Raw genomic sequence first — 25904 nt, forward strand, 5'->3', positions numbered from 1 at the left:
AGAGGAGCTAGGCGCGGACATTTAATGTGGAGTTATGGATTTTTGTAGGTTTTTGGCAATTTTTCTACATTCAAAGATCTATATCTCAGGTTCTAATATAGCTACAGACTTCGTTTTGTCTTAAGAACACTCGGTGAAACACCTTCTTTCTTTTGACTTTTTGAACACTTTAATCGGTTGAGTTGGAGAGGAGCTAGGCGCGGACATTCAATGTGGAGTTATGGATTTTGTATGTTTTTGGCAATTTTTCTACATTCAAAGATCTATATCTCAGGTTCTAATATAGCTACAGACTTCGTTTTGGCTTAAGAACACTCGCTGAAACACCTTCTTTCTTTTGAGTTTTTGAACACTTTAATCGGTTGAGGTGGAGAGGAGCTAGGCGCGGACATTCAATGTGGAGTTATGGATTTTGTATGTTTTTGGCAATTTTTCTACATTCAAAGATCTATATCTCAGGTTCTAATATAGCTACAGACTTCGTTTTGGCTTAAGAACACTCGCTGAAACACCTTCTTTCTTTGAGTTTTTGAACACTTAAATCGGTTGAGTTGGAGAGGAGCTAGGCGCGGACATTTAATGTGGAGTTATGGATTTTTGTAGGTTTTTGGCAATTTTTCTACATTCAAAGATCTATATCCCAGGTTCTAATATAGCTACAGAGTTTGTTTTGATTTAAGAACACTCACTGAAGCACCCTTTTTCTTTTGAGTTGTTGAACACTTAAATCGGTTGAGTTGGAGAGGAGCTAGGCGCGGACATTCAATGTGCAGTTATGGATTTTTGTAGGTTTTTGGCAATTTTTCTACATTCAAAGATCTATATCTCAGGTTCTAATAAAGCTACAGAGTTCGTTTTGGTTTAAGAACACTCGCTGAAACACCTTCTTTCTTTTGACTTTTTGAACACTTTAATCGGTTGAGTTGGAGAGGAGCTAGGCGCGGACATTCAATGTGGAGTTATGGATTTTTGTAGGTTTTTGGCAATTTTTCTACATTCAAAGATCTATATCTCAGGTTCTAATATAGCTACAGACTTCGTTTTGGCTTAAGAACACTCGGTGAAACACCTTCTTTCTTTTGACTTTTTGAACACTTTAATCGGTTGAGTTGGAGAGGAGCTAGGCGCGGACATTCAATGTGGAGTTATGGATTTTGTATGTTTTTGGCAATTTTTCTACATTCAAAGATCTATATCTCAGGTTCTAATATAGCTACAGACTTCGTTTTGGCTTAAGAACACTCGCTGAAACACCTTCTTTCTTTTGAGTTTTTGAACACTTAAATCGGTTGAGGTGGAGAGGAGCTAGGCGCGGACATTCAATGTGGAGTTATGGATTTTGTATGTTTTTGGCAATTTTTCTACATTCAAAGATCTATATCTCAGGTTCTAATATAGCTACAGACTTCGTTATGATTTAAAAACACTCGCTGAAACACCTTCTTTCTTTGAGTTTTTGAACACTTAAATCGGTTGAGTTGGAGAGGAGCTAGGCGCGGACATTCAATGTGGAGTTATGGATTTTTGTAGGTTTTTGGCAATTTTTCTACATTCAAAGATCTATATCTCAGGTTCTAATATAGTTACAGAGTTCGTTCTTTTCTATTATAATGATTTCTGATACTTATTTAATGGATTCGAAGCGAGCGAATCCGCGGGTAAAAGCTAGTTCCATATTAAATGCTTTCTTTAGGTTTATATATGTTTGCTGAACGTTAAGGTCAGTTCACTGTAAGAACAATGTATTTTTTTGTTATTTCGTGACGTCAAAATCATCCAAAATTCATGTCCACTTACCTCCTCCTCCAATGCAATCTATTAAATATTAAAAATGCCTGCAACTTGTATAGATAAAAGACAAGTGACAGGAAATAAGAACTAACCTTATTTCGTACACCTAATATAATGTAAATAATTAAAAAAACAATAAAGGAATGTATCTGAACTTTAATCTTTTTTTGTTCATAAAAAATAATTAAATAAATTACACTTATTAGAAATATTTTCATGTTTTCCTAATCTGATCAAAATTAACATATAAAAAATTTATGACTAACATATTTTCAAGTGGTAAATTCTCATTTTTTTTAATATATTTTGAGAAATAGATATGACAAAAAATATTAGTGTTGTAATTCTACTGAAAATTTTAAAAATGGAATTACCGAAAAGGATGAGTATCAGTGACGTGAAGTAGAAATAAATTAGATAAGATGAATCATCTTATCAATCAACTTAAAAGTGTATTTCTCTTAATTCACTTGAGATTTATTTCAAACATTAAAAACAAGAATTTAGAGCAACTCTAAACACTTGTTGTTAACAATGACTTGAATCACAGCTCTGCTATAAAGTAAGAAAAAGAATAATAACAACTTATGTCGAGGAAATAGAAGAAAATACAATTGGCGACTAAATTATTTCGTTTAAAACTGGTGTTTCATTTTCTAAACTTACTGTTTCCATTTCCAGAAAAAAGGGAAATGATTTATATGAAACTAGAAGTAAATACACTCGATGACAACTCATTATTTAATGTTAATTTTGTCCAGGGGTAATTATCATTCTAATAACGCAAGTCCTCAAAGTATTTTTGAAGTAAACAAAAAAATTCTAATAAAACCTTCTGCACTTTTTAATAAGCTATCTAGAAATTATGTATAAAAACAGTCTATGGTAAAATGTATGTGAAAACTCACAACTTAAAATGTCAAAAAATCTAAGTTCACTCGTAATCTTTAGTTTAACATCATTTTTCATCTTTATATTCAACAGAATTATTCTCTTCGGGTGATTTCATTAAAGGTTTCATCTCGCGACCTTCCTCAGGATCCGTTCTCGAAGTACCATTTTCCGTGGTACTAACTGCCACAGCTCTGTTGCTTCTTTTCTTATAAAAATTATAACCAAAAGCTGCTGCACCTACTACTAAAACTGCTCCAAATATTACAAACAGCAAAGTATTATTCTTTTTACTTGTCTCTTGGGTTTCACTTGCTCCAGATTTTGGTTCTTCTGCATCAGTTGCTGTAGACTCTGGAAAACAATGTCATTATAATATTCTGCGTGTAAAAGTTACAAGCTGATAGCAAGAGGAAGTACTAGTTTGTCTATAACAGTATAATTGTAAGTCAAAAAGAATTATACACTTACTAATGCTTTCGTTGGATTTACTTTTTGCCAACTGCTTATCTGTATCTTCCATGTTAGCGTTAGTTTTAAAAATCGCAATTCCACTTTGAAGCGGGTTAATCTCTTCTTGACCTTCTTTTTTATTCTCACTTTCTTCAACTTTTACTGCTGTTTCACTTGATTTAGATTTATCATCTTTGATAGATGTTTTCACAATTGGCTCTTGAGGATTTGTCACTTCCTGCGTTTTAGGTTTTTCTTCTTTTGCTCCTTCGGTTTTCGCTTCTTCAGGTTTAGGAGTTGGTGCTGCTTCCTTAGTTTCTTCAGGTTTATGCGTATCCTTTGAAACGGATTCTGGAATTTCCAGAATATTCAGTGATTGAGTTTCAAACGATGATTTATTGTTTTCTTGAGCATCAGCATCCAAAGGTCCGACTGATTTAGCTTCTTGAATTGGTTGTAAGTTATCAATCGGTTCAACTTTAGGTAAATCTTCTTGGGTTAGTCCTGGTTTTTCTGAAGGTTCAACGTCTTGAGTTTCTTCGATTTTTTCTTCTTGTAGAGGTTCTACATTTTGTGATTTCTCTTCAGGGAATGTTTCCCCTAGTTTTGTACTTGCTTCTGGTGTTTCTGGAATTTTTAAAGATTGAGTTTCAAATGATGATTTATTATTATTAATTTCTTTTTCCGATTTTTCTATTGTTTCCTCTTGTTTTCCATTTGCTGTGGTTGATTCTACGCCTTTCGGTTCAATATTATCTGAGGAAACAGAACTAATATTCTCTTGAGCATCGGCAACTGAGGAATCGACTGATTTAGGTTCTTGAATTGGTTGTACGTTCTCATTTTGCTCAACTTTAGGTGATTCGTCTTGGCTTGGTTCGAGTTTTTCTGCTTCAACGTTTTGTGTATCTTCTACTTTTTCTTCTTGTGGTGGCTGTAAATTTGGGGATTTCACTTCCGGGGATTCTATTTTTTCGTCTTCTTCAGGCATATCAGGAGCTGATTCTGCTTTTTCTGGAACGATCAATGATTGAGTTTTAAATGATTTTTTGCTATCATCTTTTTCTTGTTCAGATTTTGGTACTATTTGTTCTAAATCAACAGAGTCATTGTTTTCTTGAGCTGGTGTAATCAATGACTGAGCGTCTTGGGTTGCTTTTGCGTTTTCGACAGCATTAACCGTTTGTAAATCATCTTTATCGAGATTCGGTTCCTTATCATCTAAAGACTCTACATCTTGTGGTTCCTGTTCTGATTTAGCATCTAATTTTTGAAGCTCTTCTGGTTTTGTTTCCACACTTGGTTCTAACGAAAGTAATTGGGTTTTAGAAGGTAAATTGTCGTTTTCCGCTATGTCTTCTTCGTCTTCTAAACCTGCTAAAAATAAATTATAAGAACATTTAGATATTGTTTAACACAAATTTTGAAGCTATAATAAAATAAAACTTGTTCAAGATTGGTTCGATTATAATCTTACCGTCATCTCCGGAACCTTCTTCCAGATTATCTTCACTAACTTCTCTTTTACCGATTTGATGATTCTTTGTGAAATCCAATTTTTTGTGTTTAATTTTGATATTTTCACAATCGATCAATTTACCAATGTATATTAAATCGTAATCCGTACATATCATTTGGAGCATATTTTGAGTTGACTTTTGTTCAGAAAATATCTGATCCTCTTCATCCCATATATCATTCTGAAGAAAAAATACTTGTTAATGAAGATTTCCAAAATGAAAAACAAAATGCAGTTATATGCATTGTAAAAAAAGGTTGATTGAGGCTCATTAGAACATGTCAGTGTATGCAGCCGAGTAAAATGCGCACGCGTTATGAGGAGAATATTTCGTGTTTACACTATTTTCAAATTACTAGGTCATTTGATTATAAGTTTATCTATATGTGAAAATTTCAATAAATAAAGATTCCATAAAATAATCTTAGATCCAAAACTTATAACATACAAGGATGTATTGATATCTAGTTAGCCTAGATCAGTTTCATGCATAAACAAAATATTGCGTTACCATTGCAACGAACAATAACTTTTGTAATGTTTTGAAGTGTAAGTGTAAAGTTAGAAGTCAAAGAAGTACGCAATAAATTAAAAGAAGAAATATGTCCACCGAAATTGTGATTTGCAAGCTACAAAAGAGGTAAATTTCCATTGAAGATGATGACCGATCGGGAAGGTCAGTTTCTGCATCAGTCCCCGAAAATATCGATGCAGTTCATGAAATTATTTTATAAGACCGTCGAATTGGGCTAAAACGGATATCTGAAGCACTGATTATTTGATACGAACGCGTTCATCATATAGTTGACGTCAATTTGGACATGAGAAAAATTGCTGCAAAATGGATCTCCAAATGTTTGGATGTTGACCAAAAGCGTGCAAGGGTAGAAGCATCGTGTTCGATCTGTGCTCTATTTGAAAAGGATGCGGACTTCTTAAACCGAATTGTTACTATGGATGAGACTTGGGTACATTTCTACGATCCAGAAACAAAGCAACAATCGATGGAATGGCGACGCTCTGGTTCTCCAAGACCTAAGAAGTTTCGAGTGCAAAAAACTGCTGGAAAAGTTCTTGCTTCAGTTTTTTGGGATTGCCATAGAGTAATCATGATTTTTTTTGCAGTAGAACGCTCCAGCACACAAATCTCATGATGCCATGCAAAAAATTCATGATTTAGGGGTTGAATTACTAGAACACCCTCCTGATTAACCAGATTTGGCTCCTTCCGACTATCATCTCTTTCTTCAACTGAAAAAAAGTTTAAAAGGTCGTAAATTTTCTTTCAATGAGGAGATAATAAAAGCTGTGGAGGTCTGGTTTGCAGAGCAAGAAGAAACTTGAAAGGTCTAGTGACGTTGCAGGTTCGCTGTAATAAATGTATCCAATTAAGAGGAGAATATGTTGAGTAATAAAATATTTTAACATTGAAGTTTTGCTTGGTTCTATAGTAGGCTAAGAATTTTTCAATATTTCCTCGTTAAAGCGTGTCTTTCATTTTCTAGTTTCGTCAAACCACAAATGCTGTTTATATGCCAAGTATTTACCCACATTTCATCAATACAATTTTCATCTTTTTACGACTTTTATTCACTATACTTTTCTGCAAATTGAAATTTCATAATTTTCTTTATATTCGTGGATAATATTAAACAACCACACTCATGAAAAAAAAATCGACGCCCCTGCAATCGCAATTCACCGACAAAAAATCTACACACAAAATTGTAATTTTTCTTGCTCCCACAGTCCAACAATATGTTATTGTGCTTGTTCACAATAAGGCTAATTATACCCTTATAAGAGGTTATTTACCTGATTTATCATTATCAGCTAGCCATCAAGTATCAACAGATACACATCTCCGTTGATGTTTGATGGCTAGCAATAAGAATTTTACCTGTAAGTGATAAAGCTGCTTAAGCGATCACCCTAATGTGACAAGGTCAAAGTCAGCGAACATGAGTCAGTGTACTGTTTCCAGAGATTACCGTAGTTACCGAGAGACTGGTAACTTTAATCGCAGACTCAAATCCGTTTAAACAAGGTATACATCTATGAGGGATGACGATTCATTGTCAGCATATCGCTGAGAAACCGGACCGTCACTGGTATTAAGTCCGACAAGAGCTCAGAGAAACGCGAGGAGTGGCTGTGAGTGGCTGGAGAGTCAGAAGAAGACTTAAGGCAGCTAACTTCGAGCCAAAAAGGCTAGCTACTGGCCCCAAATTAATTCCAGCAGCCCGTCTACGATTTGCCAGAGAACACGTTAATAGGACTGACGAACAATGGGGCTCCGTTCCCTTATGAGACGAAAGCAGAATGTACCTCAATGGTAACGCCAGAAAAAGACGGGTCTACAGAAGACCCGGAGAAAGATTCACTGAGTTTTGCATAAAAGAAAATGTGACTTTTGAGGAGGTTTCTGGATGGTTTGGACGGGCATGTCAATGAAGCAAAAACCTAGTTGGTTTTTATTGAAACTGGCGGTGGAGCGGGTGAACGGTGAACCTATACGTAGGAGAAACTTTAGGGGGTTACGTCCCTACGCAAGTTTCATTGGCGAAAACTTCATCCTAATGCAGAACATTGCCCGTCCGCATACTGCAGGTTCCCTACAGCAGTATTCACAGGTTGTCGAAATTACCGCAACGGATTGGCCAGTGCGTAGCCCGAGCTAAAATCCTATCAAGCATTTGTGGAATGAAAAGTTCGGGCTAGAATTCCGGCATCACTCACGAAATCGTACCACAAAATGATGGGCTATTAAATTTTGTGCAAATCAGAGCGGAGATGATAAAAAAGATGTTACAGAACGTAGGTAACTACACCAACACTCACAATTACGCTGTCTGACGCGCGTTTCGATACCAAGCTATCATCTTCAGAGACTGAAGGTAAACGACCAGTGTAGTGGTAGTATAAACAGTGTGTTCAATATAAATATTATAAACGTTTTCGAAAATTCCAACTTAGATGCTTATGATGCTATAGAAACCAATCAAATCTGTCCATTATTTTATGCGAAACGTATGGAATTAAATTAATAAAAATACAAGAGTAAATTTTACGAAAAATATTACATAATTCATGGGATGTAAGTATATGTTACTTACATCTCTTATAGTATGAGGGCAGTTATTTTATTACCAAAAGTTGGTACACTTACAGTTACTTTTCGACATAATCACTGAAGAGATTGAGACATTTGTCATATCTGTAGACAAGCTTCTCAATACCCTCTTCAAAGAAAGAAGAAGAAGAAACGACAGATTTGCGTCCTTGGCCCCCTTCATTATGCACAACACTATCACTCATGAAGTTTTCCCTATAAATACGACTTATTCTCCGATGGATTTCTGCAGCAAAATGGCTTTCAGCCTGTAGAAAACCAATCGCACTTGGCGAGAGCATCATTAATGGCGGACATGTTTACGTGGCTGGAGCACAACGCCAACTGACACCTGAATGTCAACAATGGCGAAGTATGTAGTGCGAAGCTTCGCAGTCGCTTTCTTCGCACGTGTAGCGTCTGCACGGAGCGATCGGAGGTTGAAAACAAAACGGCCCTCATATAAATAACTATTTTCAATTATGTTTATGTTTCTAAATGTTCTTGATTTTAAGTCTCTTCTGTTTCAAAATTAGTTTTTTTTTTAAATAATTTATAAAGGATAAAAATTGACGTTTCGACTAATATATTTTGACTTAAGAGATTTAAAATTAGTCGAAACGTCAATTTTTATATATCTTTTGAAAATTATTAGAAAAAAACTAATTTTGAAACAGTAAAGACCTAAAATCAAGAACATTTGCAAACATAAGAATCAAAAGGTCTAAGAAATAAGAAATTTTTAATTATGTAGATATTAAAAAGAATATTGAACCTTACGTATATATTTTCGGCTTCCCAGTCATCATAGTTTTCAGGCGCATTCTGTAAATAGAATTAAACAGATAAAGATTATTTGTTTTTGCGGAGTGGGATGAAACGTTAAGTAAATAAATAACAATGATAAAATAATTCGTCCCATTTTTATTTATATTTATGAAACAAATGAATATGGAATGGTAATTTTTTTCATTTATTTGTTAACAAGTGTTATATAATATATTCCGACCAATATAGAGGCAGACACAACCATCTGTAGTGTATAAATTACATTCTAATTTGAAATAATAATCATTTTTAACTCCTTTGATGATGTACAAAAAGATACAGAGTACAATGATAGCAGCAGAGATGAAACAACTAAGGAAAATAACAGGAAGAATGAGGATGGACAGAATAAGAACTGATGTCATATTATAACAGGAACCAATAGGAAACAAAATAGTTGATAAATGTTTAAACTGGTGCGGACACATGAAAAGAAGGACACCACAAAACCTAGTGATAAAAATGACAATAGCAAAGAAGGAAAGGAGACCTAAGAAAAATTTGCTAGAAGTAGGTACGGGAAGAAGGAACAAAGGAAAAAAATCAATACAAATGAATGGAGAACAAAAAAAAGAGCAATGGTTAAAAGTAAACTAAAACCCCAATATTCTAACATTCGAAAGGGCACAAAGAGTTCTAAAGCCCAGATGAAAGTTCTTATTTTGTTATTCATTTAGGTAGAATTATCCAGAAAAAATAAGTAAAAAAGTCTGTCACATCTGGTTTAAGAAATATTTATTAACACTGAAATACATAATTTTGGTATTAATACTAAAGAAAATTAAAAATAACTAATTTTCCTTTCGTTTTATAGTTATTTGAATTAGTTTCCCTTATAATAAACCAACCTAATATGTTTTCATCCCAAAATCTTTGTAGTCGTTGTTCAAAAACCTTTAAATCTTTGTGAAAACGTTACCCTTATGAATTCCAAGCAGATTTTCTGTTTTCGTCAAACGCATTAACAAAATTTTTCATGTGTAAATGTTGTAGATGGGTTAGAGTGATCTTATTGGGATCTACCCACAGCTCGTGTTTAATGTTCATTTTGCCCTGAATATATTTATTCCGAATAAGCCATTCTTCTCTTAGTTAATGAAGTTTTGCCCTACTGTCCCACAAACAAAGGAAACAACAGTATTTTGTAATCCCAATAACATACTGATGATCTTGAGGTCACCGCACATTTTCCATTGGTGCTCTTCATACTTCATTAAAATAATTAAAATACGCATGGTTTCACAGCTCTCTTTAATAATCGAAGAGCTTAGTGGATGAAGATGTTATGAGACAAATAAGTGGAATCAGCTTTAAAGTTTTTAACTTGCTCTTTTTCTCTACATAATACAATCCGCAGTTTTTTTGCATGTTGTTGTATTTTCATTATTCAAAATATTTGTGTCTTGTTGACTTAGTTGTAGCTTGTCAAATAAAAGTGAAAAACTTATTATTTCCATGTTCCATTCCATTAAAATTTAACTAAATTTACATTTACATAAGCAAAATATTTAATGATCAGATCTGTAAAAACATAACTAGAAAATTAATGCAAAATTATAATCATGGTTAGAGATTTTTTCCATTTATCTTATTGATAACCTATTTGTAAAAATATTTATATTCATTTTTGATGTAAGGAAGTTGCTGTAAGTTTTGAATTTTCTCTGAAGTCAAGCTAGCTCCGGTTTCAGTGGTCCTTTCCAGGTCAACTTCTTCAACTTGGACAGGTTGACTTTCTTGAAAGTAGTCTACGGATCGTAGCAATCCTTGTACAGGTATGAGCCAAATTCCTCAACTCTTATCCATTTTACTTCATCTCTGAAAGCTACTTTTTCAATGAGAATGTTCTTTTTTCGATTGATGAGCTTTTTTGGGAGGTCTGCTCTGTATAATATCTCGATATTGGACCGGAAGGAATATGGTCTCATGTTTCTTCACATTTTTTTCGATTCTTCCAAAATCTCGATCACTATCAAGATAAGAATGACCCACTTCGGGAAATTTATGCTCAATAACTTTACTGGTACAGGAATAACATTGTCGCATTCTTGTTCTGGCCTAATCAAGAGTCTGGCCAGATAATGATCTGTACTCCTCAAAGAGTCATCAAATTCGATTAGAGTTAGTAGAGAGCTAGCCACCTTATTGCTTCCCCGACAAGCAACGTATTCAGTCTACGTAAAAAATTGAGCATAATCCTTTGAGTGAGTAATGATGTGCACACCGAGATTATAGAACCACATCTGCCTCAAATAGAATGCCTTGCTCACACTGAGTTTAGGAAGAGGCATCGTCTACTGTAAGATAAATAACATCCCTTCTCAGTTTGGATTATTCTCGGTCAAATCTTTGCAAATCCAATGCTTCTCGATAGCTTGCAGCATGATTTTCATTGCCTTATCCCATTTCACTGGTGCTGCATGTGTCGCTTCTTGGATGACCAAACGATAAATTAAATTGAAGAAAAGATATGACGATAATTGCACTCGGCGACTTTGAAATTTTCAGGCTTTCCATCATTATGGACCCCTGCTAAATAAAGTTGATACATTTTTTTATTGGAAGCAAAGGGGACAAGAACTTTTTGTGAATGTTTTTATTCCTTCAATAATGTGATTTTTCGAAAGGAAAACTTCTAATATGACTTTCGATGTATTCTAAAACTGCAGCTATCTTGTGAGGCCGATTTGTATGCTTGCCTCGCTGGTCGGGAGATGGGACACTATAACCAGCCTTTATTGATTTTTGGATGTGATCAATTTTTTGCCTGCCAACTCTAAACACTCTGTTTTATCATAGTGTTGATTCATTGCTTCAAAAAGTCCCGGGATATCAGTACGATAAGAATACCCACAATCTCTTTTGAACAATTCTGAGTTAACGTTGCTTCTGTTTCTGAAAAACGTTACTTTTGAGTCTGGAAGTAATAAGCTCCATTGTTGTAAGCGGGGACTAAGAAGATCTGCTTTGAAGAAAATACTACACATTCAATTCGGCTTGTTTAATTGAATGTGTAGTATTTTCTTGAAGTTAGAACTTGTCAAAATCACTAGAAATCGATTTGATTTCAACATCACTTCCATTGTCATCTAGTATATTTGCACTCGAATTACCGGGATGCACAGGATGTGATTGGTAGATCTTTCGAATGTAATACGGGCTTAGTAACAGATGAAACTTGGCTTTGCCTTATTTTTTTATTATATCCAAAAAAGTAAAAAATAATTTTCATGATTACTTGGTTTTGGTGAACCAAATGGATTTAGTTTAGTCTGATACCTACTCTTTCGAATGCGATGTCTACCGTGTCTGTAGACAAACCAGTGTAGCATTTGTTTAAATAGGGGCTGTTTTTTATTCCGTAAAAATGATCGACGTAAAACTTGGAAAAACTGCATCTAAAACTTATAATTCATTGAAAAAAGTATATTACAATGATTGTTTGTCGCGTCCACATGTTTTTGAGTGGTTCAAACCTTTATAAAATGGCTGAGAAGATGATTGACATGCGGGTCGCACTTCCACGTCAAAAACGGATGAAATATCTAAAAATTTTATTTGAAAATTGTAACATGCGAAAAGTGCGTGTAAAACTTATGCGTAAAAATCCACATATTTGAACAACAGAAGTTTGAAAATACAACCTCCTAGTGCTAGACCACCCACTTTATTCGCCGCAGCTTGCACCGCGCGACTTGAAGTCTTGGACTTGGAGCTGGACGCGTTGAACGTAAAAGCGGCGCAGGTCCTGAAGGAACTGGCTGAAAGACTTCCTATACTGTTTCTAACAATGGATGATTCGCATGGAACGATTTAAAGATAGAAGAGGGGTTTATATTGAAGGTGATGATGAATAAATATACATAATATCAAAATAAAATACTTTGTATCATCAAGGAAACTTATAACCTTCAATTCTCCCTACCAATCAAACATTGAAATGCAATAAGTATCTATGATGTTTAAGTAATTGCCAATTTAGCCTCTTGAGCTAACCGTTTATTATAACATTCTCAAAAGCAATTTCGAATAAATCATACCATACTTGAATATATTCAAATTACATTGATTAGATATTAATCAGAAGGATAAAGAAATTATGTGTAAACACTTAGTCATTTTTACTAATAAGTTGAGTATTAGGTTCAAATCTTAAAATAGAATTTTCCAAATAGACAAGCTATAAGACTAATATTTTGTATATAAGTGTAAGAGGATTGCTATTTAAATTGTTGTGGTTCTTACCAAGAGTTTCCGATCAAAAAGTCTGATATGTAAGAATTTATTAATATATAGGGTGTTCCGGGACTTGATGCAAAAAATTCGGGTGTGAATATATGATGTGATTTTTTTTTCATATGACCCCCTCGTTTCTTAGTTGTGAAACTATTTTCAAAATTATACATTCGAACATTATGAATTTTTGATGAATGATTACTTATGTTTGTTTAGTGTGTTTTAGGGAATAAATAATTCTGTACTACTACCTGAAGGCCAGAGGCGGCTCATGCCCAATGGTTAACAATCCGTACTTTTACAGGGACAACCTTTACGATCTAAAGATAGCAAAAATGAATTTTTCAATCGATTTTTTAACAAAGTGGGTGCTTAACTCGATAAAATTTATAGTTTGAGAGATATGTAGACAAAAATCGTTCGTTATAAAGAGAAAAATATATAATACATGTTCGAAGTGGACACCTTGCACTTCTACACGCTTCCGGAGTCTACGAGCAATATTTCTTTGAACTTGGAAGAGTGTCACGATGGAAGTAATATTCGATAGTATGTAGTACAAATGTTTATTTATTTACTCATTAATTCAGCAAGTAATGTTTGATTGCGCTTTTATACCTCCTGTAAGTATTTTCAATAAATAAATAATTTATGATAATTTTCTTCAGAACGGTTTCCGTCTACGTATCTCTCAAACCATAGATGTTATCCAGTTAAAGAAACAGTACCTATTTGTTAAAAAATCTATTGAAAAATTCATTTTTGCTATCTTTAGATTGTACCGGTTGTCACATTTTATTTTCACGTCATCTACTCACTCCCACTCCCGAATTTTTTTCAACCAGTCCCAGAACACCCTGTAGATATTTCGATAGCGGATCGTCTCCTGAGTAGAATGGTATAAAAGTTGTTTTAGAAAACGACCCCTTAAAAAGTTATAGGCAATTATGTGTCTCATTATAACCCAATGGGAAATTTCTCAACGTATTAAGGCTCAGTAGAGGTCAGTAAAAGGCTTCTTCCACAGACGTAATCGCAAAGAACAACGCGACTTTTTCGAGGCTTTTCTTCCTGCTATCCGTCGCAAATATACAGACTTTCGAACTTAATTATATTGTGCCTTTCTCATTTTGAATAAATTGAATTTTGCTATCGATTTTGTATTTCTACTTCGTTAATTTAATCAAGTTCTGATTAGTTAAGTTTGATCGTTGTGTGGTGCTTGTGCAGAGACGCTGTTATCTACGTCACCTATCGATTTTACTGTATATTATAATTTCCCATAAGGTCATATAATTACCTATAACTTTTTCGACTTTTCTTAAAAGAAGCTTCCATGCCGTTTGACTCAGGAGACAATCCCCTATCAAAAGCTATTACCCTGTATTATTCACGAGGGTACAATGAAGCTTATTATTCACGAGCGTTAATAATAACTCATTATAAGTGAGTAGAATACGATACTTTATCCACGACTACTAAATATTTTTGTTGATACCAATAGCAACCGTAAATTACAAAATGTAGTGAAATAACTACATGAAAGATTTACTTAATATCTCACCTTTGTTGCTAGGTATTTAACATCAGATGCTTTAGTTAAAAAGTTATTGATATCTTTGTAAGAAAAAATTTTCGCTTTTTATGCTGAAAACCTTATGATTTTCGTTTTTATAAATTCATAGCGTTGAAGTTTCATTTTATGTGGATAATTCAGTGAAGTGAATTAACAAAGCCGATTCAGAAAATGGTTTTGTTTTCCTTTTACTAGTTCACAAAAGTTTCATAGGCCATATTATAAACTTTCCTTGACTTTTCTGTCAATAAATTTGAGGAGGCAACTTCAACAGATTCTTTAATTTCTAATTTCTGGTAGTGTTGAAGAAAAGGCCTTTTCATTTTCTAAATCCAGTTTTAGTTGACTTTTCAACCCAATTCAACAGAAAATATCAAAAACATGATTTGTTGTTGTTTCGTGCCTTGAAACTGCGGGTCCTGAGCTCAAATCTGGTTTAGGAAAATGAATTTTTCAAATTTTTTACGTGTACAGAACTGAATTGAAAAAATTCATTTAATCACATATTTATATGAGCATGAAAAAGTTTGTTTTTCTAAACGACTGCCGTATTTTCTTACAATGGAACAGAAACAATAACGAATTGATGATTCAGATCATTATTTAGAGCAGTTTGTGTAACATAAAAAGAATTTTTTTGAGTCGATATAATATCATCGATTAATCACTGCATAACTGAATCAAAACGGCAGAAATGCGACTTCGGAAAAAAAATGTATGTACTATAAGATTTTCTATAATTTCTTCTCCGAAAACTCCAGAAATCTAATTATTTCGTAGGGAGATTTTGTATATTATCAATATTTTTCAATAAGCAAGATTGAATGGACCAACTAATGTTGTATATTAAATTTTTCATAATTCATAATTTATTCACATAATATTTAACTGTTATGATTATTTAATATTATATTTAATATCAGTACTTACAAATTCTATGGAGTCTCCAAGGAAATTTTGTCCATTACTCAATCTGAAACAACAAATATTAGTTAATACAATATTAAGTAGAAGTAAAATTATTTTAAATATTCGTAATTTGTTTCTGCGTTTATAACGTTTTTTTAGGTATGGCATACTAAAAATTTCTGCATGATTTATTCTGTTAGTATTTTGAACTTCTTGTTCTTTAAATATTATTCATTGGCACTTGCATCTTCTTCTATTCCCTTTCTCGTGTACGAAAGTCAGTAATTTACCTCTGGTACTTTTCCCTAAGTCTTGAATATATATTTATCATTTTTCTCACTATATCGTAACTAAAATTCAAATTTTTAAAACTGCAACCAAAAGATTTTGAACAAAAAAATCAAATCCCAGTGCAGACACAAACCGTAAAGACCATCCAAAAGTCGCTTTACCCAGAATTAACTATACTGTGCTTGAACTTATTAACCAAGATCATATCTTGAGATGGAGGTATTTTGGTAATTAGTATTACCATCATCAACAAAATATTACATGCTCATTTTTCCGTAAAAAAATTGGTCGCGTTGGATATCGCTTAACCCGACCAATCAGGGCCGGATTAAGCTAGCGGCTTGGGGGGGCTATAGCCCCGGGCCCCAGGTCCAAGAGGGCCCCATAATTTGTAAATAATTGTAAAATACCACAAATTTAACGTATTGATATTATTTTGTGAATTTTTCCGGGTTTTCGAATTCCTTAAGGGGGCCCCGTCATTACTTTAGCCCCGGGCCTTATAAATCTTAGTCCGGCCCTGCGACCAATAGTTAGAAGATTGCTCGTATCGACTAGTGCGTTGAAATATTTAAACTAAAGAACATAGGTTGCGTATCAGCTGATCAACTATAGTTCTAAGTATAATAAGAAAGCACTTAACTGTGTAAAGCTAACAAGACGCACTAAATGCAAAACAAGTTTTAAGCGGCAGACACTCATCGAAGCACATAGATTCCTGTTTCTTTGTCATTCTCGATCATGTGGTAAATTAACGTTAGAGTAACGGCCAGCTCCAAATGATCATTTGCCATAAGTCATTGTAAAATTTGGAAAACTTTAAAGATGCTAATCATCCTTCATTATGGCGATGAAAGCTGACAAACCGCTGCGCTGTTCAAACAATTATATTTTTAACAATAACGTCAAGTCACACATATTTATAAAAACAACGTAGTCAACGATTTTCATTACCAGGAAAAGCCGACTTTGCGTTCAAAACGTATAAGTTAGAGCTACTTCAATCGAAGAGTTTTTTCATTGCTAGGCCAAAAATATAATTAGCAATCCTCATATTTGTTGTCATAAAGGTGGTTCAAATATAAATCGTAGTTTGCCAAGTGCCTCTTTCAATGGACCAAACAAATAATTTTCGCATGGTGATAAATCGGGACTATAAAGAGGGCGTTCCACTGTTTCTCAATCCAATTCGTTCAACGTTTGTAACGCAGACAAGTTTCACAATGTTTTTGGGGAAGTTACTATAGGACTGCGCGATCACAGTTTGTTGTTCAGTGATAAAATCAACCGCAATTACTCCTCTCATGTCCCAAAACCTTTGTCTTTCTTCCTCCACTACATAAACGCGTGTTTCCTCTCCGGAATATAGTTGTTTACCCAAGTCTCGTCTATGTTGAATATATCGGTGCAATAAATTTTCTCTTTCTTTTTCATACTACTTCAGGATACGCGTTCAAACTTCTCAGCGTATGTGAATTTCTACTAAAACAAAGTCTTGGCACTCATCTGGCTGAAATTTTCTATTTACCGAGTCGTTTTTGTATTGTTTGGTCAATACTACCTATGCTAATGTCCAATCCTTCAGCGATATCGCGTTTAACTTCTAAAATGAGTTTTTCTACTGCATTGTCGTTTTCATCGGTAACAGTTGTTCTAGGATGTCGCTCAAGTGGCAAGTCTGCCACCACTTCTCTTCTCGGCCTTTTCGGAAAGCGGAACACCAGTCATACACTTGAGTCTTGGAGTAGCACTCATCCTTAAATTGCTCGAGTAATTTTTGCCAATTTTACTTTATCTTTAACCAAAAAACGAATAATAATGCGTTGCGCAACTGGCACTGGTATATCCTTTTCGCTCATGGCTAAAAAGCGAGGATACACGGTCCCAGTTGTTCACTATGCTCCGTAGTTTTATTTTGAATATGTCACCAGATATGAAACTGTAGTTTATTTAGGACAAAGTTTCCCTCATTTCCCATTAGTTCTTAGAAATTATCTAATTTTTTCACCATTTATTCACAAAGGAAATTATTTTGGGTGTTCCAATAGGAACTTTACAATTGTGAATTTAGTTTGTGAACGCACCTTTTCGCTTAATGTCGAACTCTCACTGTCAGGTTATTTAGTAGACATAACCTTTTCTTCATGGTGAAGTACACGACTGAACAACGTCTGCAAATATTAAAAATTTACTATAGAAATTCGGAGTCGGTGGTCGCTACTTTAAGAGCGTTAACTCCGATTTTCGGTCGTAATTTTCGACAGGCAGTAACAATTTTAGTGAAAAAGTTTGAGTCTACATATTCCTTGTGTGATGTTGCCGTGCCAGTGAGACCACGGGTTTGTCGAAGTGTCGAAAATACCGCTGCCGTTGAAACGTCCGTAGCAAATCAGTCAATTCAACGTCGTTATCAAGAGTTGGGCATCGCCAAGACTACTTTATGGCGAATTTTGCGTAAGGATCTTACTTTACACCCATACAAGATCAGGATCAAGATGATCAATTTCATCGCAGGATTATCTCCAATGACGAAGCTCATTTCTGGCTCAAACAAAATATGAGGTATTGGGCCGATGAAAATCCACATACCAAGCAGGAGTCCCCAGACTTGAACGACGGGGCTTAGCTTGGACCAACGCTGGAAAACTCGACCTTGGCAAACCAAAAATAGCCCAAGCCTGATTGAAGTCTGGGTAACTTAGCCCCGGTTATTCTATAGTCTGCCATGCCTGGCTGAACTCTATTTAACCTTTCGTCGGCCATCCCATGGAAACTTGTCATAAAACTATAATTTTATTACCAATATATTAAAAATCTATTTTCACTAGCAACTAGCCTGATCCAGGATTGTAGACCAGTCTTGGATTTATCTAGGTAACTAGGCCAGGTCCAGGCTTGCAAATCAAGCGAGGGACATTGTTATCATCCCAGAATCCCACCAAGTCTGGGCCAAAAATGGCTTCCAAGCTAGGGCCAGAGTTGTACTTACTTGACCCAAGTCTGGGCCTATACTGGGACCATCGTAAAATTCTATATAGGATGTGTTTAATGAAAAACCACTTCATCCACAAAAGATAATTGTTTAGTGCGGTTTGCATGCCGGCGGCGTCATAGGGCCATATTTTTCCGTCGACGATAGTGGTCGCCACTGAGAATGAATTGGAATATATGGACTTGGACACTTGGAAACTTGTGGTTTTAACAGGACGGCGCCACACAGCACACGTTACAATCGATTTATTGAAGAACAAGTTTGATGAGCGTGTTATTTCAAGAAATGGACCGGTGGAGTGGCCGCCTTTTTCGTGTGCGATTCAACGCCTCTATATTTTTTTCTTTGGAGCTACGTCAAGTCATTGGTCTATGCCGTTGGAAGAGCTCAAAGCCAACATTGAACGCGAATTAACAGCCGTTTCGGCCGAAATGTATGGCCGAGTCATGGAAAATTGGGTCCAACGAATCAACTGCTGCAAACGTGCCCGCGTTGGCCATATAAGCGAAGTCGAGATCCATTCATAAATGTTTTGAATGTACTTCAACCCGATAATAAAGTTTTTGAAATATCTCAAATCGTTTTCATTTTATTTTGAAAAAAAGTTTTCAAGTCCTTATTGGAAAACTCCTTATTTATAAATATTTTTTATTGTTTTTGACTGATGCTTTGAACCGTTCAGCTACTTTTGTCAAGGAAATGTTTGATCTATTGCGAGGAAATACTGCACTAATTTGGAAAAAACTTTGTATGATCACTGCTGATGTAAAATGATATAAATATATGATAATAAAGAATTAAAGAAAAGTCGAAACGTCAAATTTTATCTTCCAAAAATTATTAAAAAAACTAAAATAAAGAACATTTAGATGCATTGATATAAATACATTTATGTAATATTTTCGGGATGTTCTAATGTCTCATTTAATGATGGGTGACGCTTTACCCTCATGGTGTGACAATGGTCGCATTTAGCGGTCGAAACCATTGTGCAACTGTTGTAAAACCTCAGCGGAATCGTTCATGCAAGCGCTTCAAACTCAAACGTGAGAAACTGAGTCAAAACCACACTAGAAATTTGTTAAATCAACTGTGTTCTATGATGAAACGTTAAGTTGTAACCTTCTTAGAAAAACAAATTATTAAATTCGGTCCTGAGGACGAGAAAAACGAATTGAAGAATTATAATGTCCGTTTTTATATACATATAAAAGTTATTGGGTGCAAAGTACCACCACCTAATGTATCACTCTTTAAGTTCAATAAAAATAATTTCGTTTGAATAAACTAAACAAAAAACAAACAATATAGCATCTATGGAAAAAATACACCTGTCAAAAAGTAAAAATTTACAGTCTTATACAGCATCTGCTAAGCGCTACGTCCGCTGAATGCGACCAATGCTTACTGAATGTACGGGATTTTTCTTTTTAGAGCTTTAAAAACTTCGAGGTTGTTCATTTCGAAACTCTTAACAAACTATTGAAAGGACTATCCTAATATTTACGAATCTATATATAAAATATTTTTTTAGATTCACTTTTTAATATCATACTATTTCTATATAGATATGATTTATGTTATGTAAGCTTCATTTATAATACTTTATCAAATACTCACTCAAGAAGATCTTGATAACCATTATCTTACATATTTTAATAAACGTCATAGTTGCAACTTGTTACAAATAAGTCAAATTTTATTTGTTCAGAGGGGAATGTTATTTTTTTAATCTTCAATGTTTTCAAATGTTCCCCTCTACACAATTCATAGAAATCTGGTAAACGTTAACAAATATTTCAAGTTTTGAACGGAAGTGATATTTTTAACGGAAATTTGAGACTAGTACCTTTTCGTAAAAAAATCTAATTGAGAAAAATAACAATAGTCGACAAAAAAAAATAGTAACACAAGAATGATTACCATATTATGATAAAATGGACCTATAAATATAAGATAATATGAAAAAAATAATTGTAACATGTAAGGTTTTTAAGTTACATTTATAGAATCATATTCATTGGTAAAATAATTAATATTTATTAAGAAAATAATTTAACGTTTTTTAAATCGTATATATTGACAATATTTATAGTTTATATCTAATAAACATGCCTCACATCTATTAATCACAAAAACTTTAAATATCAATTAGCTCTACTTTTACGAGGGGTTGCAGTCTCTCTTTTTATAAACCAACAGTAATCACCCATCATGGCCAAATCCCATCGTCCTTGATACCGAATTTTCATTGTTCTAATATCTTGGTGGAAAAAATGTCTGATGGGAGTGGAGGAACTGAATTTTCAATGACATTTGGCACAAGGGATTTGTAGGCGTCTAGAAGTTCATCAACTAACTGTTGGAAGTTTGAATTCATATTGTTGCCCAAAAATCCGCTCAATACACTAACAAATGCGTTCCATGTTCTAAGTCCCTGTCTGGTCCAATAAAAATACCTTCCTTTAATTTGGCATCACTCAACTGAGGAAAGACTTCTCTAAGGTATTTAAATCCATTACCCCCTTTATCCATAGCCTTTAGAAAGTTTTTCATCAATACAAGTTTAATGTGAAAGGGGGCAGAAGTACATTTTGAGATCTCGGTTGAAGCTCACTTCTTGCTTCCCAATTTTTTTAACATAGTGTTGATCACAGCCCGACTATCCCATAGACAAAGAAAACAGCAATGCTTCGTAAACCCTCCCGGAAGTTCCATTAAAATTCCAATCACCTTCAGGTCCCCACATATCTGCTACTTATACTTGTTGTAGTTAATTTTATCTGAAAGCAAGCGAATATTTTCATAAGTTTCTTTCATCTTCACAGAATGATCAATTGGTATAGATGGTTCTAAATTTCCATTGGGTAGTAACACTGTATTTAGACGCGTCAATAAATAGGCGCCACTCACTGGGATTATGCTCAATATCAAGTTCCTTCATTCGACTATCAATAACAATAATTTTCCATACTGTAGAATGTAGCATTTTTTTTTCTAAAGGTCGTAATTTTTGTCTCTTTGGCTAACAACTTCCATTCCTTTAGACGGGAAGCAAGAAGTTCAGACTGTTGTTTTGATAACTCCAAATCACGTGCTAAATCATTCAACTCACTTTGAACAATCAAATGTAGTTAGCCGAAACTGGTACTTGGAGTAAAAATAGGGTCAGTGCATTGTTCTTCGTAGCTTTCTGATGATACTTTGTCTCCAGTATCTTCTAAAACAAAATTTTGCGGATCTAAAGGCGCAATCTGGTAAATCTTCGTTATGGAGAACAGGTAGTATAGCAGACGGCAAATTTGGATACTCGATCTTGTGCTCTCCTTTATTAGAATAAACCTCAGTTTTTGTTAGACAAAACTAGCGGTCGTTAAAATGGTCAGTAGGTTTCCGCCTTACCATTGGAATTGCAAAAAGCATGCTTTTTTTCTTCTCATTCATCCACTGCACCAATAACACGCTACAACTAACACAGCATGCGAAGGGGGCCCACTGCTTGTCTTGGTTTCCAATTAAAGTACCAAAATATTTGAAATACGTTTTTTTCCTATTTTCGGAAAATGCCCTGGCTTGCGATTTCACCATAAATTCTCCACAAATATAGCAAAATTTGTCAGGAGAAGTTTTGCAACTGCGGCGCATTTGACTCAAAATTTTCGTCTTTATAATCACTTTTTGCACTGTGAACAGAGAGCCACTTACTATGAAACTCAACAGAATACTAATTTTTAATGTTATTTTTATGTTTATTATTCTGAATAATAGAGTTCAGGTATATTTTCGGCCATAAAATTTACTGATATTAACCGCCCCTTCATAAAATTACCTACTTGCTAATGTAAACAGGAATAATTAAGCTATTGAAAAGTGATACGTGTTAGGGCTTAATAAATACTTTTTCTATTATTTAACGGGTATTTCCTTTTCAAAAATATAGGTCTCGCCTGTGTTACGAAAATCTTGTCGGCCAGTGTAGATTTTTTTTAACTAATAAAAAGTATATTTGTATAATAAGATCATGTCTTCGAATCAGTTTTATGTAGAAAACCGTGACTATTTAAATATTCATTTTACGTTCTGGTCTTCACGTTGATACGTTGTTGGTTTATAAGCAGGTGAATCACTTTAACTTTAATTAATTAAATTACAGAACACTGTGATTTTCAACGGAAAATTAATATTTTTGCACAAATACATACTTTTGAGGCTTGATATGAAGCCTTGTACTTTTGGAACTCTATATAAAGATATCAGGAATAATTTTATCTAGATAACCTCCTTTTCCACTAAATTTGATTAATTTTCATTGAGTAAGGAAATTTTTCACGTCCACTTGGCAGAAATGATGTCAAATCAAATATTCTAGAATCGTTATTTAATTTTGTTTCCATAGAGGGTGTCTCATAATAATATCGGTTTCCAATGTTTACTTTGAATATATAATAATCATAAAAAAAGGAAGAATTAATATTCGTATTCTATGATTTCAATCCAACTTTGAGCTAGCTCTTTGAGACCTTGGTAACATCATTCTTGGGCTTAGATTCAAAAAATTGTCGCACTGAATTTTCAACATCTCGTTTGGATTCAAAATTTTTCCCGTGCAATAATTCCTCCATTGATCTGAATAAATAGTAATCTGACTGTGCAAGATCCGATTTAAATGATGGATAGTAGTAGGAGGTCAATACTGTCAAGTCCTTCGATCTTATTCCGTAGTATATGGGCATTGATTAATGTTGTGTTATTGGTAATACGATCGAAATAGACGGCTAGTAACGACGTAAGAATCATTGTTAAGGCGATCCGTTTCCAAAACGCGAAAAACCAAGCGAGAGCAGTGCCGATCCCCTCACCGCACGGCTTTTACGTTATAATAGTGCGAAAATTATCGGTCCACCCTGTAATATCTGCACTAATTGAACATTTATCTAAATTTCGATCTGAGTCAGTATTGAGCGTTTGGCGTATGAAGCATTTCTACTGTTAGCTCAGAAGTTTTTTGCTTATGCTACTCGAACGTAAAATGTTGCAGAACTAAACTGGCACTACATGAGAACTTATTTTTCTGTCAAAAAAAGTGATTTTGACCAATTGACCATTCCAGTTTTACGGATATATTGTATTGTGGATTTTCATATTTACTTCATTATCCATATTTCTATTTCTCAGTTGATCTTCTGTAATGTGTAGTAAATTTGATTTATTCCCTTTATTTCTTATTTCCATACGTCCTTACTCTTTCCAGTGTCTAAATTCGAGACAAACATTGGACGTACTATTGAAATTTGATAACAATAAGTTCTAAAGTGAGATAGAAATATGTCACACGAGAACGGCGCCATTAATAGATGAGTTTTTGAATTTCCCGCCTCTCAACTAAAACGGAAACATTATTCGTGTTAATGGACATCTCTTATTTGTGTCTTGTCAAAAACAGAACAAGCTGCGTCATTTAGTTTGTGTTTAAAAGCAATTGATATCAGACAACCACGTGATTTGAGATGGAAAATGGACTAAAGTGAATTTCGCAATCATTGCTCAATAAAATCGTCATTCACACCGAGGTTAAGCTTAATAAATACTACAGAAAATCGGCACTAAAGTCACGGCTAAAATTGTTTTATTTCGTTTCATATTTATTTACGAGGATGATTCCAGAAGTACCTGGCCTGCCTGGCGGTAGCAAGTTTGAAGACGCCACGTTGGTTAGTGTCTGTTGTCCGTGAATTTGGAAACATGAAAAAAATTGGTCATGATCATACTTTGAAGGACGTTAGTCCAACCAATATAAAAGCTGATTCTACTCTGGGTGAGACTGCTCCCTCGTTATCAACAGTAAAATATTGGGTAGCAGGAATTTAAACCTGCGAAGACCATCATCGCAGTGATCGACCAAATGATGTGACGACCCCAAAAATGTTGAAGAAAATTCACAAAGAGGTACTGGATGATCAGACATAATAGGAAGATCAAAAAGTGCGGTACATCGCATAGAAATCTGTGTGCAAGGTAGGTATCGCGTTTGCTCACTCTGAAACAAAAGTAGCTTCGTGAAAATGTTTCTATAGAGTGTTTGGCAATCTTTCACAGAAATAAAAGCCGTGGCATAACCGTGGATGAAACGTGGATCCATCACTTGGACTGAAGAAGGAGAACCGGCTCCAAAGAAGGTAAAGACCGCTCCATTTCCTAGAAAGGTCATGGCGTCGGTTTTTTGAGAAGCGCGTGGAGTAATTTTCATTGGATATATTGAAAAAGGAAAAACTATCCACGGAGAGTGTTATGCGAACTTATTGCAACGTTCAAGTAAAGAAATCAAGTAAAAACGGCCGCATTCCTCTAAGAAGAAGGTGAAAACAATGCACCAGCTCACACGTTATTGCATTAACCAAAATCAATGAATTAAAATTTGAATTGAAAGATAAATATATGTTTTTCTAAAATATTTGTACTTTCTTTATTGGGCCAAGTACTTCTGGGACCATCCTCGTAAATTGTGCAGTTCTAAATTTACGATGCAACTGAGAAGCTTGTATGTTTCTTGAGTGAAAAGTCCACTTACAGTAAAATTAGCCTTCATAAAATTTAATAAAAGTTCGATGATTGTTATATAATTGATAAAATTGAGTATTTTCACCATCATCATATAAAAAATGATAAATGTGTTCCTCAATTTGACGAGTAGGCTCTAAATATATTGTCAATAAAATATGTAATGTAATGTAAAGAAAACATGTTAATCTATTTGCAAAGATGGTTCGTAGAATATATGTAATATTGGGAGTGGTAATCTCAAAGGTATCAATGATGACACAAATTTTCAGTCAACTTACGGTAGATATTAGTTTTAAACACCCAATCAAAATCTAATATGCTCGACATGGGATTCTTATTTAAAAAACCAACTATTGTGCAACACTATTTATGATCATTAAGAATTTTTACTTACCTGAGAGTAACTAACAGAAAAAACAATATAACTTTAGGTTTGAACATTTTTGAACCAAGATCGATGTGCCTGTTTGACGTTATGAAATGCAGAAGCGAACTGAATAATTAATAAGTGTTACCAGTGATAGTATGAAATGGATTACCTGTGATAAGATAAGATATATTTTATTTACCTATGTGATAGGTGATACTTTTTGAAATGGTGAACAAATATTTCTGCGTTATTATAACGAAATCCGTATAGTCATCGGTTATTTTAAATAATTTTAAATATCATATCGCCGCATATTTTTGTGAAACGTGATTAATACACTTGCCAAAAACTGTTCATTATTTTGGATTTTACTGT

General features: G+C 34.3%; 2 protein-coding genes across 10 annotated transcripts in view; one reads left to right on the forward strand and one right to left on the reverse strand.

Annotated features, from left to right (window-relative positions):
• Window positions 1-25904, forward strand: part of LOC130441901 (serine/threonine-protein kinase ULK2) — a 119502-nt gene that overhangs the window by 20684 nt on the left and 72914 nt on the right. The gene's annotated exons all lie outside the window — the stretch shown is intronic.
• On the reverse strand, window positions 1663-25673 carry LOC130441903 (titin-like). Of its 2 annotated transcripts, none has more exons than XM_056775761.1 (6): window positions 25554-25650; window positions 15337-15379; window positions 8547-8591; window positions 4613-4835; window positions 3154-4509; window positions 1663-3036 (listed from the first exon to the last, which is right to left on the reverse strand). In XM_056775761.1, the coding sequence occupies exons 1-6, from the start codon at window positions 25598-25600 to the stop codon at window positions 2750-2752; spliced, it is 2001 nt and encodes a 666-aa protein (XP_056631739.1). In that variant the 5' UTR covers window positions 25601-25650; the 3' UTR covers window positions 1663-2749. The 2 variants fall into 2 exon arrangements, with proteins under 2 accessions (XP_056631739.1, XP_056631738.1); XM_056775760.1 differs by having other exon boundaries at window positions 1666-3036; window positions 3154-4512; window positions 25554-25673.

The sequence above is a fragment of the Diorhabda sublineata genome, chromosome 3 (genome assembly GCF_026230105.1).
Source record: "Diorhabda sublineata isolate icDioSubl1.1 chromosome 3, icDioSubl1.1, whole genome shotgun sequence".
Taxonomy (NCBI): Eukaryota; Metazoa; Arthropoda; class Insecta; order Coleoptera; family Chrysomelidae; genus Diorhabda; species Diorhabda sublineata.

Coding starts and splice junctions, on each gene's coding strand:
- LOC130441903 (XM_056775760.1), bottom strand. CDS start 25,600: ATGTTCAAACCTAAAGTTATATTGTTTTTTCTGTTAGTTACTCTCAG. Junction 15,380..25,553: donor TTTCTGTTAGTTACTCTCAG/GTAAGTAAAAAT, acceptor TTGTTGTTTCAG/ATTGAGTAATGGACAAAATT. Junction 4,836..8,546: donor GGGAAGCCGAAAATATATAC/GTAAGGTTCAAT, acceptor TTTTTTCTTCAG/AATGATATATGGGATGAAGA.